Source organism: Podarcis cretensis (genome assembly GCF_951804945.1).
Source record: "Podarcis cretensis genome assembly, chromosome: 8".
NCBI classification, from domain to species: Eukaryota; Metazoa; Chordata; class Lepidosauria; order Squamata; family Lacertidae; genus Podarcis; species Podarcis cretensis.
The window spans coordinates 74,253,922-74,274,341 of NC_137177.1; the positions used below are offsets into that span (position 1 = coordinate 74,253,922).

The 20,420-nt window shown below is 46.5% G+C and overlaps 1 protein-coding gene across 4 annotated transcripts in view; it reads left to right on the top strand.

Moving 5' to 3' along the window:
- Positions 1-20,420, top strand: part of ACAP3 (ArfGAP with coiled-coil, ankyrin repeat and PH domains 3) — a 149,240-nt gene continuing 128,820 nt past the window's right edge. For 3 of the 4 annotated variants that reach the window (XM_079986886.1, XM_079986883.1, XM_079986885.1), the window contains exon 1: positions 1-265. In XM_079986886.1, the coding sequence (XP_079843012.1) occupies positions 219-265 (47 nt within the window). In that variant the 5' untranslated portion in view covers positions 1-218. The remainder of the gene's footprint in view (positions 266-20,420) is intronic. The other variant, XM_079986884.1, reaches the window with a different exon arrangement.

The following is a 20,420-nucleotide window of genomic DNA, read 5'->3' on the forward strand; positions in this document are numbered from 1 at the left end:
TGGCGCTGCCGCCGCTCCTCCTGCGCTCAGCCCGCGCCGCTGGAGGCAAGCAGGGCGCCGGGTGGCGAGGCTGTGCGCGGGGCTCGCTGCCGCAGGAGATGCGCCTCTCCGGATTTTGAGCCGCTTTCTCTTCCACCCCCCTTTCCCAATCCCTAACCCCTACCCCCACCCCTCCAAAAAAGAAGAAGAAGAAGAAGAAGGGGAAAAAAGAAGCCAAGATGACGGTCGAATTCGAGGAGTGCATCAAGGATTCGCCCCGATTCCGGTAAGAAAGAGTCTTGCTGATCTCCGTCTCTTTTTCTTGTTATGGTTGCAAAACGGATCGGCTGAAATCGCTTCGGATTCAACCGCCGCCCCCCACCCCACCCCACCCCGCTCTGGTTCCCCGCCCAAGAACAAGGCGCAGTCTTGATGGGGCTGGACCAGGTCTCCCCTCGGAGCCGGTTTTCTCCATCCTTACCCCCCCCCTCCCCAACCCAAACCGTGACCTGCTTTTGGCGTTTGTACGGGGTGCGTTCGGCGTCGCGGTTTGGAAGCAGGTTGGCGTCACACACACACACACACACACACACAGTGACAGGGGTTTGTTTAATTTATTCGTTGTTAAAGGCGGGGAAAGGAAGAAATGGTCGTGGTTGGGTTGGGTTGGGTTGTGCAAGGAGCAAAATGCCTCCTCTCCCCGCGTTCCCCCTTTTTTGAGGGGAAATCTCTCGCCTGCCCTTAGAATGCAGGCGAGAGAGAGATTCAGGTTTGGTCTGTGCAAAAACCGCATGGAAGAATTCAACAGCTTTCATGGAGGATTTCACACACACACACACACACAGAGAGAGAGAGAGAGAGAGAGTTGCCGTGGAACATAATGGTAGGTTTGGTAGGGAAAAAGGGGGGCTTCGTTTTTCAAGCCACCCCCCTCAACATCTTGATAATGATTATTTTTTTTTTTTTAAGCCTTTAGTCCCTGTAAGATGAGCAGCTGGCTCTGGCAGAGAAAAAGAGAGGGGGGGGAGAGGGAGGGAAGTCTGTCTAGGGCTGCCTGTCTAGGACTGTCTTCTTGCCTTACAAAGGCTCTTCCCCCTCTAATCTCATTAAGGGAGGTGGGAAAGAGACAGAAGGATCCAGGAAGCAGGAGTGATCAAATGGATCCATGGAAAGGCGGTTCTGTCTGATGCAAACAGCCTTGTCCCCCTTAATGAGCCTCATGAGGTCTAGCGGCATAGGTAGTGTTTTGGGAAAAGGAGAATCTAGGATGCAGGCCTGAGGATCCCCTCTACGGAGGATCGGGGCTCAATGTCATCCTCTTCTACAAGGAGTGGAAATATGGGATCCCGCCCAGCCTTAAAAAACACACACCAAAAAACTGTGTGTGTGTGTTTTGTCTGGCTGGGTCCCTCCAATCGCAGAGACTTGAACGCCTGGTGTTGTACAAAGGGGCACGCACGCACACACATCCATTCATCCGGAGGGATCTCAGCTGGGCGTGAGAACAGATAAAGGAAAGATGGGTGGTGTCAAGAAGCCTCGTCTAGAAAGGCAAGCCAGAAGACGTCCGGAATGGCAAAAGAAGCAAAACATTATAAATATTATTTAAATAATAATAATAATAATAATAAAGAGAGCAAGAAAACTCATATGGATTAAGCTGGAGGGGGGTGTCGTTTCTCCTCCTGCTCCCCAAAGACGTGTTTTTGAGCGACTAAACGAGGAGGGAAAAGGAGAGAACTCAAGGATGGGGAGACATCAAGGTCATCTGCAGCCACGCGTGTGTGTCTGAGATGGCGGGGGACAGGGTTATGCCGCAGAGACCACCCACCAGAAAGGATGTGATGGCTCTCGTGTTTGGAGCCGTGGAGATATTGGTCAGTGATACGGGCTTAGAGTGCAGGAATGGAGCATCGCCAGCTGCAGATTTCCTGGAAGGGCAAAGGTATACCTTAAATTAGGGAGGAGAGAGACTGAGAAAGATCTCTGTATGCATCCATGCATTTAATCAGGAGTAGGGAACCTCAGGTCCAGGGGCCAGAAGTGGCCCTCAGGCCTCGGAAATCTCCCTTGTCCATACCCCTCGCTGGCCCTTGTTGAATGTTTCTGCCTGGCTGGAATGTGCCCTTGAACTCTGATCCTGATCCTGCCTTTCTGCTTGCCTGGGTGGAGGATGCAGAGGGGTGTGAGAATGCATGCGTAGAAATTAGTCTCCTGTTACAAAGGTACGATTTGCATCTGTTGCTCCATGCACTATTGGCATGTGGCCCCTGGAAGGTTGCCCAGCAGGGAATGTGGCCCTTGGGCTGAAATAAGCTTCCCCCTTGCTGCATGTAATATTTGCTTGTATGCGCATGCCCGTACATGTTTGGACATATAGGTTTATATGCACAAAATGCCATAGGCTGGGCTTGTTGTCGGTCTGAGCAAAGCATCCTCTGGTGGGCTCTCTCCCTGTCCGTCTAAGTTGCACTGGGCAGCTGAATCAAGACACCCGTTCCATTTCCCACAAGGCCTGTAACCCAAAATCATCCTTGGGTATTCTGGGAAGTTCAAAGTGTGTCTGAATATCACTGTCAAAAGGAAGTATTTCTCCAGGCAGTGCAAAGTATGGAATTCGCTCCCATAGGGGGCAGTGATGGCCGCCAACTAGAATGGTTATAAGAGGATTGGACAAATTCATGAAAGAGAAGGCTATCAGCGGCTACTAGCCATGATGGCTGTGTCCTGCCTCTTCTGTCGGAGAGTTGCTGTTGTGCCAAGATCCTGCTTGGGGACTTCCCACGGAGACATCTAGTTGGCCACCATGAGAACAGGATGTTGGGCTTAGTGGGCCTTTGGCCTGATCCACCAGGGCTCTTCTGATGTGCCTAGGTCTACTGACAGAGGAAAGATGTCCATGACATCTTCAAACCTGGAATTGCTGCCCCAGCCCAGACTATAGTGCTAACTATGCATATCTGGAGTAAGCCAGGGAGACTTACTTTTGAGTAGACATGCATTGGCCTGCATAACAATCCTGGGCCGCGCTGTCTTTCCTTTGAAGACCTCATCACCGGAGCTGCAAAAACACCAGTCGGTTTACATGGTTTGGCTAATCAATCAGAGCCGCAGAAGCTGATGAAGATTGAGGTTCCATTCCACTTGGCGAAGGCAAATTTTTAATCCGCACACCTGCAAACAAGAGGTTGGGATATTTTACAACACAGTCTTGTGCATATCCACTTAGGCGCTGCATTTGACAGGGGTTACTCCCGAGTAGGCGGGTCTAGAAATGCAGCCCTGTTGTAACAATAGCATTAAAAGAAAACTTTAAAAGTCAACCCATTAGTAATGGTTGTTTATCATTTAATAAACAAAACCTTGCAAAAAGGTGCTTTAACTGAGGTTTTGGTAATCTGCAAAGTGAATTCAGTTCAATCCAATTTAAATCAATGTGCTATTTCATTGGTTAATTTGTTGCCAGATAGCTGATTAGTCTATCTGTTCAGCTAAGGCTGGGAAGCTCTGTATACTTTATTGGGAGTAAGACTGCCCCGCCCCCAATCTGTACCATACACTTAAAGCACTATTTGGCAGCCATGGCTCCCCCAAAATAATCCTGAGAGTTGATAGGAGACCCCTGTTGCCCTTATAGAGCCACGACTTGCTGAGTAGTTTTACAGTCAATCCCTCTTTCCAGGAAAGTCTGGGAATTGCAGCTCTGTGAAGGGAGTTAGGGGTTCTTGTAACAACTCTCAACACTATTAAACTACAGTTCCCAGGATTCTTCAGTGGGAGCCAGGACTATTAAAGTGGTATGGCACCACTTTAAATGTATGGTACAAATGTAAGTGACACTGGACTCAAGGTGGACTTTCTTCTGGGTAAACATGGCTGGACTGTCCAAGTCTCTTCCCCCAACTTTTGGTTGATAATGGTACTCATCAGATTATCATCCACTTCCTGCTGTGGGGCAGAGATGTTGGGAAGACCTGGTGCCAGACCCAGAAAGTGCCAATTAAATTTCCTGCAGAGCAGCCTTCCCTAGAATTATCTCCGAGTCCTACTCAGAGTGGACTCATTGAAGTTGACAAAGCTAAATTAGCCATGTACCTCAATCTCAAGAAGTCTGTTCTGAGTAGGGCTAATACTGGGCACAGCCCCATATCTGGTGCTTTCCAGAAGTTTTGGAGTACAGATCCCATCAGCTCCAGACACCATGAAAAGTTAAGGGATGCTGGAAGTTGTGGTGAAATATATACGGAGAGAGAGGCTGACTGACTACCAGGTTGGGTGCAAAATTTAAATGGAAGTTCCAGGGCCTAACAAGCTGACTAGTGGTCCACCTCACCAGGTGAGGAAGAGGGCCTCATACATAGCAGCAGACCCACTAAAGCAGGCTTTGCTCAGGGCATCTCCAAGCCTACCTGTGGCTCTGACAGCAGGAAAGGTATAGGCAGGTTGTCTACTGTAATGTTCTGCTACAATGCAGGAGCCCACAGAGAAAGCAACAAGACTGGTCAAAGATTGCTGGACCACAGACAGCTCTGAGTGAGCTTTGTATACCTTGTATACCTCCTTCAGGCAACATTGGCTCTGGCCTATTGCTTCCTAGGAGGCATCAGGTTGGGAAAAGGTGTCCTTGAGGGTCCAGGGTCTGGCACACTGGCCTCGCTGTCTTCTGCCATCAGCTCTGAGCCCGGACCTGGCTCCCCAACTCTGTGTCCAGATCACTGCTGGGTACAGAAGTCATGACCTGTACCCTCATTAAAAATCTGTGCTTCATCATGCAACTGACCTAGGAAAAGGGGATTACCAGTGTGGTGTAGTGGTTAAGAGCGGTAGACTCATAATCTGGGGAACCGGATTCACGTCTCCGCTCCTCCACATGCAGCTGCTGGGTGACCTTGGGCTAGTTACACTTCTCTGAAGTCTCTCAGCCCCACTCACCTCACAGAGTGTTTGTTGTGGGGGAGGAAGGGAAAGGAGAATGTTAGCCGCTTTGAGACTCCTTCGGGTAGTGATAAAGCGGGATATCAAATCCAAACTCTTCTTCTTACAGTGGTACCTCAGGTTAAGAACTTAATTCGTTCCGGAGTTCCGTTCTTAACCTGAAACTGTTCTTAACCTGAAGCACCACTTTAGCTAATGGGGCCTCCTGCTGCTGCTGTGCTGCCGCCATGCAATTTCTGTTCTCATCCTGAAGCAAAGTTCTTAACCTGAGGTACTATTTCTGGGTTAGTGGAGTCTGTAACCTGAAGCATCTGTAACCTGAAGCGTATGTAACCCGAGGTACCACTGTACTGGTGTTAGGAAGCATTGCTGTCTCTAGCTGTGGAGGCAGAGCATAGCTATTTGGGCTAGTAACCATTTATATCTTTATCCTCCATCCAAGTTAATGCCATCCAAGTTGGTGGCCATTTCTCCCTCTTCTGGAAGCGAGTTCCATAGTTTAACTATGCACTGTGTTGAAAAGCCCTTTCTTTTACCTGTCCCAAATCTTCCAACATTCTGCTTCATTGGGTGATCCTGAGTTCGAATCCTATGAGCTAGGGAGAAAAACACTCTTTTAAAAAAATATTGTTTCCACCCATGCATCATTTTATAAATGTGTATTATATTCTGCCCCTCCCCACCTCGTAAGAATGAGAAAAATTAGGTTGTTTCTCCTGCTTTCCTGTCTCGGGAGACAACAAAGAAGTGCGTCTTTGGGAGTGAAGTCAAACCGTTGGAAGGCTGCAGTGCTTGCTGCAGCTGTAGAGACCGATATGGTAGAGACATGCTTTGTTGCAGCTGGGGCAGATGGAGGTGTCCGGTTGTGCTGCTGCAGATGCACTGTAACATTTCTTCTCTCTGCGCTCCTCCCAGTGGTCATTCTTCTTCTGGTCACTGCTATGGATTCATAACTTGGCTGCCTGTCTCCAGGCACTGCGGTTGACTGCAAAGGATTGATTTTGCCAGCCTTCTTCATGTGATGCTCGCAGACATCTTTGTAGCACAGAGTTGGTCTGCCAATGGGCCTGGCACCTGAAGCCAGCTCCCCATAGAGCACATCCTTGGGGGAGCCTACCATCTTCCATTCTGTGGTCATGACCAAACTAGCAGGATCTAAGCACAACGAATCCCCGCGACGGGGTGAGCTCCCGTTGCTCGGTCCCTGCTCCTGCCAACCTAGCAGTTCGAAAGCACATCAAAGTGCAAGTAGATAAATAGGTACCGCTCTGGCGGGAAGGTAAATGGCATTTCCGTGCGCTGCTCTGGTTCACCAGAAGCGGCTTAGTCATGCTGGCCACATGACCCAGAAGCTGTACGCCGGCTCCCTCGGCCAGTAAAGCAAGATGAGAGCCGCAACCCCAGAGTCAGTCACGACTGGACCTAATGCTCAGGGGTCCCTTTAAGCACAACAACTTTCCCCACTTCTGACTCCCAGGAGCTTTGAATTCAGCAGTGGAGGTAAAGCATAACCCTAAGAACTGGTAGTCATTGATAGCTTTCTCCTCTGTGAGTTGGTTACATCCTCATCTAAGTTGGTGGCCCTCACTGTTGCTTGTGGGAGAAAATTCCATAGTTTAGCTCTGTACTTTGTGAAGGTCCTCCGTTTGCCAAGTCTAGGCAGTTGGCCAGAGTTTTGATTTCCTTCCGTTCATCCTTGGCTTTTCTCCTCCCCCCCCCCCAAAGCTGCAAACGAGCCCCTGTACACATCGATTAAACGCGGCACACACAAAAAGCCATTTTGATGCACTCGTGCGATTCTGCATGATGTCGGGGATCGCTTGTGCACATCAGTAAGGAGGAGTGGAATAAAAGACCAGAAGAAATGGAAGGAAATTCAAGCTGCAGTAACCTTTTCTATTTCTGGAATTAGTTCTCGTTGGTGTTGGTGGGAAATCAGATTCAGTTTGGATTTAAAAGCAAATCTGCTTCGTTCACACTTTTTTGGCACAATCCATTGGCCAAAATGCAGCTGCCCTTCCAAATCCTCACTTCTCCAGATTTTGCAGTGTGGTGATGTGTACAAAACTGCAGATATTTGTGATGATAAACATACAAAATGCAACATTCTATGGGAAATAACTTTGCAAAAAGGTGTATATTGGGCAGAATTGTATACAGATTTCATGGAAGAGACTCGTGTTAAAATGTTGATGAATTCTTAGGAGGGTTTTTAAAAGAAACAAATAAATTGCAAACTGAGATGGAAATGTGGAGTGCTGAACTTTTCTTTCGTAAAATTTATAAACCGTTTGATTGTAAAAGCAAAACCCTGATAGGGGCTTACAAAAAAGTACACTCTGAAAAATGAGAAACAGAGAGAAACCAAAATTTGTCCATTCCTACTTAGAAATTAGTAATGAAGACCACATCTACACTATGCTTTAAAACACAAATGATACTACTTTAAACAATCAAATTAAATCCGTTTATTGTGAGGACCATGCCTGTGCACAAAAATCAACACTAAAATCAGTAGTTAAAAATATTAAAATTCATTACATACTATGCCAACAAAACCTTCTTCCCACAAAGTAGAAAAGGAGGGAAAACGAACAGCGAGTTAAACAGACGATGAAGGGGTCTTTATATTGTCGTTCATAAATCTTTCCCTGGCTTTCATGGCCTTCATCACAAAGACCGCTACCATATGGGTAATGCGTGGGTTTGCATCAACTAACAAAAAATTTACTCTATCTTCAGGACTGGTTATAGAGATGGGTATAATTTGCAGCAATGCGTCTCTAAAGCCCGAGTAAATGGGGCAATAGAGAAAATAATGTGTAAGATCCTCTTTAATTTTCATAAGGCAACTTTAAACAGTCATGGCTCCCCCCAAAGAATCCTGGGAACTGTAGTTTATGAAGGGTGCTGAGGGTGCACAGAGCTTCAAATCTCAGAGTGGTTTAAGAATCAGCTCATCTTCCAAGGGAACTTTGGGAATAGTAGATTTGGCCATAATTTTCTGACTGGGGCTGATGGGAGTTGTAGTTCAACAACATCTTTCACATCACCACTCCAATGGTTCAACCAGGGACTCATTGTTATTTTCTATTCTCGTCTTGTATTTTTTTGTTGTGAACCACCCTGGGTTCTTCAGATGAAGTGTGGTATACAAATTTAATGTGGTATAGTAATGATTTCCACAAGGAACCATGTGCTTCACCACTAGGGATGGGTGAATCAGCCCATTTTGCTCTCACTCTGGTTCTCACTTTTCTAGCCTTAAGTTCCATTTTTCACATTTCCCACCCAAGTTTGCAAATCTCTCTCTCTCTCTTAGTCCTCAAAAAAATCACCAGTAAATTTCTCACATATGGGTGAAATTTTGCACAACAAACACATTTTTGTACAGTCATTTTCCTAAACATAATGACTTTATGTTATTTTCACTGATATTTTCATTAATATGCACACTTTACCCCAGTTTATGCATTTCTTTCCTTTTTATTTTCACACATTCCTTGGCTGGAATTTTGCATTGCAAAATTCAGAGAAGTGCAAATTTCGAGGGAAGGCTGTGTTTCATTTTGAGTATTGCTTTTGAAAGTGTGATTTGTGTAGATACGCCTTTATTTATTTATTGTATTTGTGTTCTGCCTTTTCCTCTCCAAGGGGCTCACGGTGGTATACATTGTTCTGCCAATCGTCATTTAATCCCCACAACAGACCTGCGAGGTAGGATAGTCTGAGAAGCACTAACTGGCCCAGTGAACTTCATGGCTGAGTGAGGATTTGAACCCTGGTCTCCAAGGTCCTAGTCCAACACTCTAACCACTACACCATACTGGCTCTAAATGGGAACTGTATCATATGTCTCCCACATTCCTTATATACCCACTGCGTTGTGGTCTCTCCCTGCCGACCCAGATTCCTCATCTTACATTTGAAGAAAGTCAGAACAGATACCCAGGCAGAACAAAGACTTGGAGCAACAGATCCAGGGAGTTATATGTATTCCTACTATGAACAGGAACCCAAGTGGCTAATTCAAATAACAGCTAGGGCCTATTGAGGGACGCGTGTGGCGCTGTGGGTTAAACCACAGAGCCTAGGACGTGCCGATCAGAAGGTTGGCGGTTCGAATCCCCGCCATGGGGTGAGCTCCCGTTGCTCCCTGCTCCTGCCAACCTAGCAGTTCAAACACACGTCAAAAGTGCAAGTAGATAAATAGGTACCGCTCTGGCGGGAAGGTAAACGGCGTTTCTGTGCACTGCTCTGGTTCGCCAGAAGCGGCTTAGTCATGCTGGCCACATGACCCGGAAGCTGTACGCCGGCTCCCTCGGCCAATAAAGCGAGATGAGCGCCGCAACCCCAGAGTCGGCCATGATCAGGGTCCCTTTACCTTTAGTGCCTATTGAGCTGCTCTCAGACTGCATGGTACATTTTCTTTTGGGCCTCACTCAGATGCCTCTGATGGCTTAGCCCAGCAAACAGAGGAGAGCCACGGAGGGGTTGCCCACCAGTGCCTCCATAGCATCATGCCAGAGCAGTGACTTCACCGGCCAGATGTCTCTGTCCCTGTGGCCGTGATCCTTTGCTAGGTGACGTCAAGATGAATTGCATAGGTCTGCGTGTTTATTTACTTAGTGGCTGAGCACGAGCAGGCTTGGGGCCAAATGCCTTTGCTTGCTGGGAGTGAGGCTGGGCTATTCATTAGGGTCCCATTCTTGCAAGCACAATCCCCACAGTCTGATTCGTGGCCCAATATTCTCTATTTCTGTTGATTTTTGTCATGGAGAACCTTTCCCGGCATGAGGCCTGCGTTTCCAAACCCCAGGGGCGTTCTCAAGCCCAGGTGTCTGGGCTGTTTGTGGTTACTCAGAAGTGACAGAAACGCACACTCTGCACATTCTCAGAGGCACTGGGACTCCACACATTCCAGCACATTGGAAACAGATGCTGGGCTGGCTCTCGCAGCAAGTGCTGACTGAAAGGGAAATCCCTCAGAATTCGATGACTGCCTAACATTCTTTCGGGGTGATACATCCTTTAATATCTCGTGCAATTAAAGGGGGTGGGGAAAAGCAGCAACAAACCATCAAACTCATTCAATCATCTGTGTCACCGATTCAGGTGAAAACACATCCATTTCCTCTTTTAATCGCCCCGCCGAAACAGTACACCTATGATCCCCTCCTCTCATATATATGTCATGATCTGTGGCAAGTCATTTCAAGCTGGGTGCTGTGAGTAATTCGTTAAGGAAGAAATGGCGGTGTGCTTCTGAATGCTAGTTGCTGGGAATCACGAGTGGGGAGATAGGGGCATCTGGTTGGCCATTGTGAAAACAGGATGCTGGACGAGATGGGTCTGATCCAGTAGACTCCTCTCTTGTAGCTCTGGTGAGACCAAATGCCTGTCTGCTGTGCGATTCAGGACTCGTGTCTTGCTGCCTTTCCCATCAGCCTCTGCTGAATGAGGGTCGTTCTTCTGTGTCTCTGAGTCATGCGCAGTTGGACCAGTCATGGTTGAGGTGGACTTGCATCACGAAAAAGAGGCTCATGGCACTGTGTGGAGATGCTTTGAGCTGGTTCCTCAAGACAAGTTGCTTCTTGCATAGTTAAGAGTGAGGCAGCTGCCCACCTAAGCTATTCTGTCCTATATCGCCTGGGAGACCAGGGTTCAAATCCCCACTCAGGAATGAAGCTCACTGGGTGACCCTGGGCTAGTCACTTTCTCTCAGCCTAACCTACCTCATAGGGCTATTGTGAAGATGAAATGGAGGAGAGGAGAAACATGTACACCACCTTGAGCTCCTTGGAAGAAAAGGTGGTGTATAAATATAATAGATTATAATAATAACAATAGTCTTCAGGTGTGGTAAGGGCACTTCCAGATGGTCCATTTATTGAGCCTCCATCCTTATTTCTTTGCAGGGAGATTATATAAAGTTTGCTATTTAATGATGTATTTTTGGGGAAGCTAAATAATGTTGTGTCTAATCATGTACTAGTCCTGCTTTTTTCCTTATTGCAGAAAGCCTGTTATTTTGGGGGAAGCAGGGTTTTTGCACAAGACCTCCCAATCAGCTATCTATACCGCAAATTTAGAGCACATGGTTTCTCCAAAGAAACTTGCGAACTGCAGTTTGTTAAGAGTGCTGGCAATTCTCACTAAACTACAAATTTCCAGGATATTTGGGAGAAGCCACGTGCTTTAAATGTGTGAAGATGACCAGAATTATGTGGCCTAAATCTGCCGGGTTGTGACTGGATCCCACCTGAAAACAGCAACCATCTAGGAAAGCCCTACAATTCATCTGCCAGCCCAGCCAGATTCTGCAGGTGGAATTGAGGGTGAGGGCACTATTTTGCTTTTCCCCTTTTGCAGCAAAAATGAGGCACCTTCTCTTCCATATGCATCCATAATTTTTTTCAAAGGGAGCCTCTTGAGTTGAGCTGCTGAGTTGGGATATATAATTTGCAAAATTTGACGCTATCAAGCCCAGGCTCAATAGGGACTGGGTGTGGCTCACTGTACAGAAATTAATGGTCCCTCTCTAGGTGTTTCTATATGCTATCTTTGCCTCGTCTTTTGGAGCGGGCCACACCTACTCTGATTGGAACTTGTCTTTTGACTGGATCTCATTATAATTTATTCTGCCCTGTGGAATATCCCTTGGGGTTTATTGACCTTTTGGCATTCCCCCTCTGCCTTGGAAAAACATTCCCACTGAGGTTAACAATTCAAGAAGCACACAAAGCAGAGCTATAAAAGCTTTTGCCACAATAAGTTTTTCAAGGTGCTGCAAAGCTCTTTGTTCTTTTCCTTACTGCAAAGACTCAGCAGAATTACCTGTCCTCAGATGAATCTGCTTTACAGCCTTTCTACCTGAGTCATTAGGCTTGGGGCAGGGAGTGTGACCTGCTCCCGAAACATATGAATTGGCAAAGCACGACAGATAGCACACACAGATTTCTAAAAAGGGACAATCACTTCTCAGTTGTGAATGAGCAAGCACCCAGTTCCCTGCTGAGCCCAACTCTGATGACGCCAAACTTTGCAAACTTTGCTTCACACCGGGGTCTCTCTCAGAAATCTTAGTTTGCCGTCAAAGTGCAACATCGACACACTGGAATTTGCAGCTGGAATGATCAAGGAACCAAGACCATTCAGAGCTGTGACTCAGACTAGGAACATGATCTGACCTGGTTCATCTAAGGGTAGATCATTTGCACCTTTGGCGCTGTAAAAGTAAATCTTTCGGATGGTAAAAATGGCAATAGAACGTCCAACTTTAATTCAATGGGTTTTAATTCAGGGTGGGAGAAGTGTGCCGCAGCTCCCGTAAAATTTGGAACCTCCAATCTGTAGGCTGGTTCCTTTTGTGCACCTTGTAGAGGCATGCATAGTTTGCGCTCAGGTAAACACACCTAATTACCTTGAAAGACCTGTTTGGAGTGCATTTTTCCCCTTCCGCTTGATGCTGTCATCCAGTTGGCACACAGACGCCTTTTGTCGCCTGGCTATTGCAGCCACAGTTGTTCCTCAGTCACCCAAAAAGCATTGGAATCGATGGCCCTTGTGGTCTCTTCCAACTCTATGATTCTATGATTCATCATGCACAGTTAGGAAACCCAGAGATGCAAAGCAAAGACCTCAGGAAACTGCCTTTTGCCAATTCAAGACAAATTTCTACAAATTTCAGTGGGTGTACTGTGAATATACCATACAGTAGTCGGATACGAACCCAGTGGTTGATTATTACTACTACTACTACTACTACTACTACTACTGCTACTACTTTAAATTTATATATTGCCCTTCATCAAAAGATCCCAGGGTGGTGTACAACATTAAAAATACATTACAAAACATCAGTGATAAAAAGCATACTGACAGACAGCCTAATAACAAAATAGTCATCATAATAACAGTCCTCTCTATCTCTCTCCACCCACCCCCATCCCCTTTCACAGGCCATAGATTATTTAATAGCCATATGGGCTAGGTAAAGAGGAATGTTTTTGCCTCTCTGGGGAGAGCATTCCACAATCAGGGAGCCACCACAAGAAAAGGCCCGTCTATGATGACTTCACTGCAGCTCTTCTGGATTTTAGATGGGGAGGGCATTCCCTGCTGAAATGTCAGGGGCAGAATGTGGGACATTCTGCATGCAAAGCAGATGTTCTAGAACTCCACTATAGCCCCTCCTTTCATAGGAACATAAGGACATAAGAAGAGCCTACTGAATCAGGCCAATTGTTCATATTGTCCAGCTTCCTGTTCTCACAATGGCCAACCAGATGCCAGTGAGAAGCCTGAGAGCAGGACCTGATCACAAGAGCACTCTCCTTTCCTATGGTTCCCTGCAACATGTATTCAGAGACATATTGCCTCTGAAAGGCTGAGCATAGCCATTCATAGCTTTGTCTTCTGTGAATTTGCTTCATCTTCTTTTAAAGTCATCCAAGTTCGTGGCCACCTCTGCCTCCTGTGGAAGAGAGTTCTGTAGTTTAACTATGCACTCCGTGAAGAAGTTTCTTTGGTTTTTGAACGTGGGAGGGCTGGGCTGGTCCACTTACACCGGCACCCAGGATTAAGGCCAAGACCTGGTAGTGCTCAGTTTGCTGTCTGCATTCCCAATACCTTCCAGTTTAATTGATAGAGTCGGGGGCCCCCTGGGAAAAATTATGGAAAGAAGGTTTAAAATTTACTGCATGCAATGCCTTAAAAGAAAATGTGATGAAAACGATGTACAGATGGTATATTACACCTGTTAAACTATCTAAAATGTATAAAGTGAGTAATAAATGTTGGAAATGTAAAGGAGAAGGAACATTTTACCATATGTATTGGGAATGTAAAAAAGTGAAAAATTTCTGGGAAATAATATATAATGAGATAAAAAAAATGTTGAAATATATATTTATTAAGAAACCAGAAGCATTTTTACTTGGTATTGTAGGTAGGAGATGATATAAAAAGAAAGGATTGTAAATTATTTCTATATGCACTGGTGGCAGCAAGAATATTACTGGCACAAAATTGGAAACAAGAAGAATTACCGACAAAAGGAGAATGGAGAATGAAACTGATGGACTACACAGAATTAGATAAATTAACAGGAAGAATTCGAAATCTGCGGGACCAGAGATTCACAGAAGACTGGCATAAATTTACGGACTATTTGGAGAGTAATTGCAATGATCATATTACAGTTGTAGATTCATGAGAAGTTTTGTAAGGTGGACTATTTGAAATATTGCCAAAAAAAAAAAAAGTAACGAGGGGGACTGTTAGTTAAGATAATTAAAGGCAATAGGAATTTAAGAAATGCAGAATAAGTGATAAGAATGGAAGACCATCAGAGGATAGATGGAAGTCCAAAAAGATTGTATAAGATGTGAAGTTCTGTTGTATGAATGATAACTAATATGTAAAAATTAATAAAAATTATATTAAAAAAAAGATAGAGTCGGGGGGCCCCAGCAACTCTCATTTCCCAAGCTTCCCAAAATCAATGTTTTGGAAGGAAGCAAAACATCTCGAAGCAGCCTTGCAGACAGCCTGGTGCCACGCCAGTAGGTCGGTGTACTATGGCGCTAGTCCAACCGTGGCTTTAGAAGAGGGACAGATCTCAAAGGTAGCCCAGCATCCATTCCACAGACGCCAAATGCGCATGCTTCTCACGCCATGCAGAGAGCGCCAATGTGACAACCGCACCCCAGGAGCCTTCTCCTCTAATGGAGGCTTCTTCAGCTGCTCTGCTGGCTCTCTGCATGTCTGTCAGCTGCATTATGTTCCCAAGCGATCACCTGGAGTTCCTGCATATGCTTCAGAGGATACTTCTGCAGGGGGTGGCAGAGAGCATCTTCCCAGCAAGGAAAAGCTAGAATAGGCTGTAGCTCGGCGGAAGAGCCTCTCTGCTTTGCATGCAGTAGGTACCAAGTTCCCAGCCCCACCAGTTAGGACTGGAGGAAATCAAAGCCCTGGAGAGCCACTGCCAGTCAGTGCGGACGGTATGGAGTTAGATAGACCAAGAAGGCTTCCTATGTTCCTTATCTTGAGGGAAGGGTTGTAGCTTCGTGGAAGAGCATCTGCTTTGAACACAGGAGATTCCAGTTGGAATCTGCAACACCTCCAGGCAGGCCTGAAAAGGAGCACTGCCTGAACTTCTGGAGGGCCTCTGCCAGCCAGTCTCTCCGCGAGTCTCTTCGTCTTGTGGTTTTTTCGTCTTGCGAAGCAACCCTATTAGCGGCTTAGCGCTATTAGCGGCTTAGCGGCTATTAGCGGCAAAGCGGCTAAGCGGCTATTAGAGGCTTAGCGACTTAGAAAAAGGGGGGGGGGAGCGAAAAAAATCGCAAGACTCGCAAGACGTTTTCGTCTTGCGCAGCAAGCCCATAGAGAAATTCGTCTTGCAAAGCACCTCGAAAAACGGAAAACCCTTTCGTCTAGCGGGTTTTTCGTCTTGCGAGGCATTCGTCTTGCGGGGCACCACTGTATTTTAATAATAATTTTGTTCTTTTGAAAGCAGTGTTTTACACGTTGTTGTATAGATTGCCAATACGCATAATGTAAAAAGGCAGCAGAGGTATTTTTATAAATAAAATAAAACAAGCCTACCCAGACATGCAGAATGCTGGCATGTGTTTTAAACTGAGTTTAAGCTCCTCGTTGATTTTAATTTTTTTTTGAAGGTTTAAAATAGTTTTTTTAAATAGTTTTAAAAACTCCCCCCCCCCCGATTATTTCATTGCTTTATTCTTTTTGTAGACTGCTTCGCGGTTTTGTTTTCTTAAACAATCAAGCGGTATAGAAATGTTACAAGATGAATAAAAAATAAAAAATCTCAAGGACTGCAGCCCTCAGCCTGCTGTCAGCTGATCACTCTCCAGTTCCAAGCCCCTGGCTGAAAAAGTAAGGGATGTATCCAACATCAGGCCTACTCAGAGTAAACACACTGAAGCCTGAAAGGAGGATTTGAGCTCAAGAGAATTCTCCCTCCCTGTGGTTTCCAGCAACTGGTATTCATTGCTGCCTCCAATTGTGGCAGCAGAGCCCAGCCATCACGGCTAGTAGCCATTGCCAGCCCTCTCCTCCACGAATGTGTCTAATCCTCTTTTAAAGCCACCCAAGTTTAAAGCCATCGCTGCCTCCTGTGGCTGTGAGTTCCAAAGTACAACTTTGTGCCCCGTGAAGAAGTACTTTTTAAAATCTGTACTGAATCTTCCAATATTCAGCTTCATTGAATGCCTACAAGTCCTGGTGTTATGAGAGAGAACTTTTTCTCTCTATGCACTTTCTCTATGCCATGGCATGCAGTATTTTTTAAACTTCTGTCATAAATTCCTACCATGTCAGGGTTATTTTAATAGATCTGCTCCGAGTAGGACTTCGTTGACTGAAGCCCCATGCCTTCATTGCTATTGAGAAGGTCTGGAAAGCCAATTGGATGGATTTAGATCTGGGAAAACACACACAAGCTAATGTGTCCTATGTATATTGGCCTCCGATTTCCCCCTTAATGGCTCATGAGCCTCATCAGCTTCCAGGTATGGTCCATTTTTAATAGCCTGCCTGTGGAAAGCAAGGGAGACAAAATACTCAGAGGCCGAGCTGGGATAACAGCATATATTTATTACAAAGGATTAGGGCGTGATGTCACGATTCAGGGGTGGCGGAGCCGAAGAGGAAATGATCACTCAGCTCCTAAATAAGCAGAGAGTTAGCCCAGTCTAAACAGATTTATGTAATTCTGGCGTGCAAGATAATCCCCCTTCCTTCCCCCATCCCCAACAGGCAGAATATGTTCCCTTGCAGTAATCGGGACTTGATAATGGTCACCTTATTCATTAGCAAAAGCATTTGCTCTTCATAAAGGATGTGGGCAGCAGAAGCCTTGGCCTTGTGAGGGGATGGAGATCCTCATGTTTTGACAACTTGTAGGAACATTGTAATCCCATGCTTGTGTGTGTATGTATGTGTGTGTGTGTGAGAGAGAGAGAGAGAGAGAAGGATGCTTGAATACTTTGATGCCTTTGAATTCCATACCGACTCACATGATCCCCGCTTTCTGAACTAATGTTTTGCTTTTCAACTTTTCTTTTATTTCTTTTGTGATTTGTTTTATTTTGGTTTCAGTATATATATAAAAATGAATTGCATTCTGCAGTTCATGGTTCATTGTGAATTGCATTTTGCATTCCACTAGTGGGGAACCTCAGGCCTGGGGTCTGAATATGGTCCTCCAGGCCCCTCTGTCTTGCCCACAGGACAATCCTCAGGCCAAACCCACTCCTTACCCACACTCCAACCAGCTCTGTGGGTATACTTGAACTCTAATGCCTGGAGAAGAAGAAGAAGAGTTTGGATTTGATATCCCGCTTTATCACTACCCGAAGGAGTCTCAAAGCGGCTCACATTCTCCTTTCCCTTCCTCCCCCACAACAAACACTCTGTGAGGTGAGTGGGGCTGAGAGACTTCAAAGAAGTGTGACTAGCCCAAGGTCACCCAGCAGCTGCATGTGGAGGAGCGGAGACGCGAACCCGGTTCCCCAGATTACGAGTCCACCGCTCTTAACCACTACACCACACTGGAGAGCTCTACCACTGAGCTAGGCCCTTCCTAAGTGGGATAGATGACTTGGTTTCAGCACTTTGCAATGCAACAGCTGTCCAGAGAAAGGAAGTACTTGCTGATATCAGGCAGAGGAAGAGAGGAGCCGGTGGGGAGAGGGGGGTTGAAACGATGGGATGGGAAGCAGAAAGTGGGCTAAGAAAATAAACCGGGGAAGCACTGTCGGCAGACTTTGGCTTCAGGGTGGCCTTCTGGAAGCAGGTCTGGAGGAAATGCAGTTCAAAGAGCAGCAAGGAAGCCCAGACTTCCTCTACTTTTCAGAATGGGGTTGCTGGAGAGCCAGTTCCCTTGGTATCCTTTGCTCCCAGAGGGAGCAGCTTTTAACAGGACGGGCCACAGCTCAGTGGTAGAGCAACTGCTTGGCATTCAGAAGCTCTCCGGTTCAATCCTCAACATATACAACAGAATTGTAGAGTTGGAAGGAATCCTGGGGATCATCTAGTCCAGCCCTCTGCAATGCAGGAATATGCAGCTACCCCATATGGGGATCGAACCTGCAACCTTGGCATTATCAGCACCACACTCTCACCAACTGAGCTATCCAGGCTCTAGGTCACATTGGTGAAACCTGAGACCTTATGCATGCAAAGCAGAAGTTCTGCCACTGAGCCATGGTTCTTCCCTTAAAACACAGGGATATGGGAAACTATTTTACACTGAATCATCTACCTTATTATTGTTTACAGTGAGTGGCAGGGGCTCTTCAGAATTTCAGGCAAGGGACACGCCTAGCTTAATCTGGAGGTGCTGGGTATCAAACCAGTCCCCATCCCTGCTGTGGGGCATTGCGAAATAGGTGGGTCCTGGAATCAGCCTCCAACCGCATGCCCACAGCCACAGGGCACACTGCAAAGGACCTCCCCAAAACCTGACATGGGGCTTAGCTGGACGACACTTGCAGAAAACCAGACCCACTTTGGGGCTCCCGAAGGCTCTCACATAGGCACAGAATCCCATGCCAGATCGCAAGAAGGGAAAGACAGGCCAAAAATGGAGAGAAGAACCCAAGCGTGAAACGGGAGAAGCGGTTGATGCTCTGTGCTTGGAAGCTCCTCAGAGGGCCAGCGGCGCGGCCACACCCCAGACTGGAGATGAGAAGCATTTGGGAAGGAGCTCTGGAGATGCCCTCTGGGTTAGGCTTTGTTGTGATGACCCCTGAAACTTCCCTCCACATGCCACAGTGCAGCCCACTCATAAAGCTTCCCTTGTTTCCGATTCCATGGGAAGGAGATGGGGCCGCAGCGCCTGGCATACAACTCCCCCCATTCATTTCCTTTTCGAGCAGCATTGGTCCAGTTTCTAATTTTTCTTTCCTCATGATTGCCCTAAGAGTTTTGTCATCTGCCCAGGCCTGGGAGTTCACAAAGTCAGGCATGTCCTCGTAGGGCGGACCAGGACAGCCTGTTCTGTTTCCTGTGCTGAATGCAAGCCTATGTGGGGTTGGATCTTTCAGACCCTGGTGTTTGAGGGCAGCAGCGATGCCATCTTCCTTCAAAACCCTTCTCAAAACTCCAGGAAGCCTTTGACACAACCCTCTCTTACATCTGTGCCCTATATGACTTAGGCCCGGGATTTCTGAAAGACTGTATCTTCCCACGTGAATCTGCTTGATCTCTGAGATCTTTGGGGGAGTCTCTTCTCTTAGTCCCACCACCCTCGCAGGGACACTTTGTGTGGAGGCAGGAGAGGGCCTTCTCGGTGGTGGCTCCTAGATTTGGAACTCCCTTCCTAGAGAGGCTAGACTGGCTCCCTCCTTGTTGTCTTTCTGCCGGCAGGTGAAGATTGTTGTATTCAAACAGGCCTTTGGGAGCTGACTGCTTTTTACGGTACTGGCTTTTAAGAGTGTTGTGCTGTTTTTATTATTTGTATTTTAACGGATTTCTTTTTATATTGTTTAGATTTTGCTAGAGTTTAATTACTTTTTAATGATTATCTTTTATAGATTTTTAGCTTTTGATATTTTATCTGGGTTGTTTTAATTTGTGTAAGCTGCCTTGAGTCCTGGTCTGGCAAGAAACCAAGACAGTAATAGTAATAATAATATTAATATTGCTGGGGTGGGGACCCTCAGGCCTGGGACCTGAATGCGGCCCCCAGGCCTCTCATTCAGGCCCTTGAGACTCTCCCCCACTCCACAGCCCCTGGTTTAGACAACTCTCTTCTAGAAAGATGATTCTGCTCTGATCACTCCCCCAAGGTTGGTTCTCGCTGCAGTTAACCTCCTTGCCACTGTCTCTTTGTCCGCTGTCTCGGAGGGAGCTGCAACAATTCAGGCAGGTTGAAGATCCGTCATCGTAAGTGGCTTGCCTCGGCCTGCTAGCAGAAGGACAGTTTCGTCGTTAATTGAAGGTGGGATGAGAATAAGATGGAGCGAGGCAAATGGGGAGAGCTGACGGCTCTTCTGATGGTTACAAATGATCCACATGAATAGGCTTGCCAGCTCAGGGGAAATTGCTGTTGCCTGTGGCAACTGTGGAAGCTGAATTCCAATGGTATTGTGATTTATAGATAATATAAGCACAAGAACGTAAAGACTGGCTGCTGGATCAGGCCAATGGCTCACCTAGTCTAGCCTCCTGTTCTCACACTGGCCAACCAGATGGCAATGGGAAGCTCACAAGTGGGAACTGTGTGCAGCCACCTTATCTAGTACCCATTGCTAGCTTTATCCTCTATGGGTTCATCACATGCTGCTTTAAAGCCGCCCAAGGACAGTATAGTGGAGATGAACTCTCTCTTGCATCAGGCCCATCTAACGCAGCATCTTGTTCTCACAGCGGCCATCCAGATGTTCACAGAAAGCCCAGAAGCAGGAATGCAACGACGCTTTCTCCATTTCTGATTCCCAGCATTTCCAGAGAAGATTGCCCATCTGAAATATTGG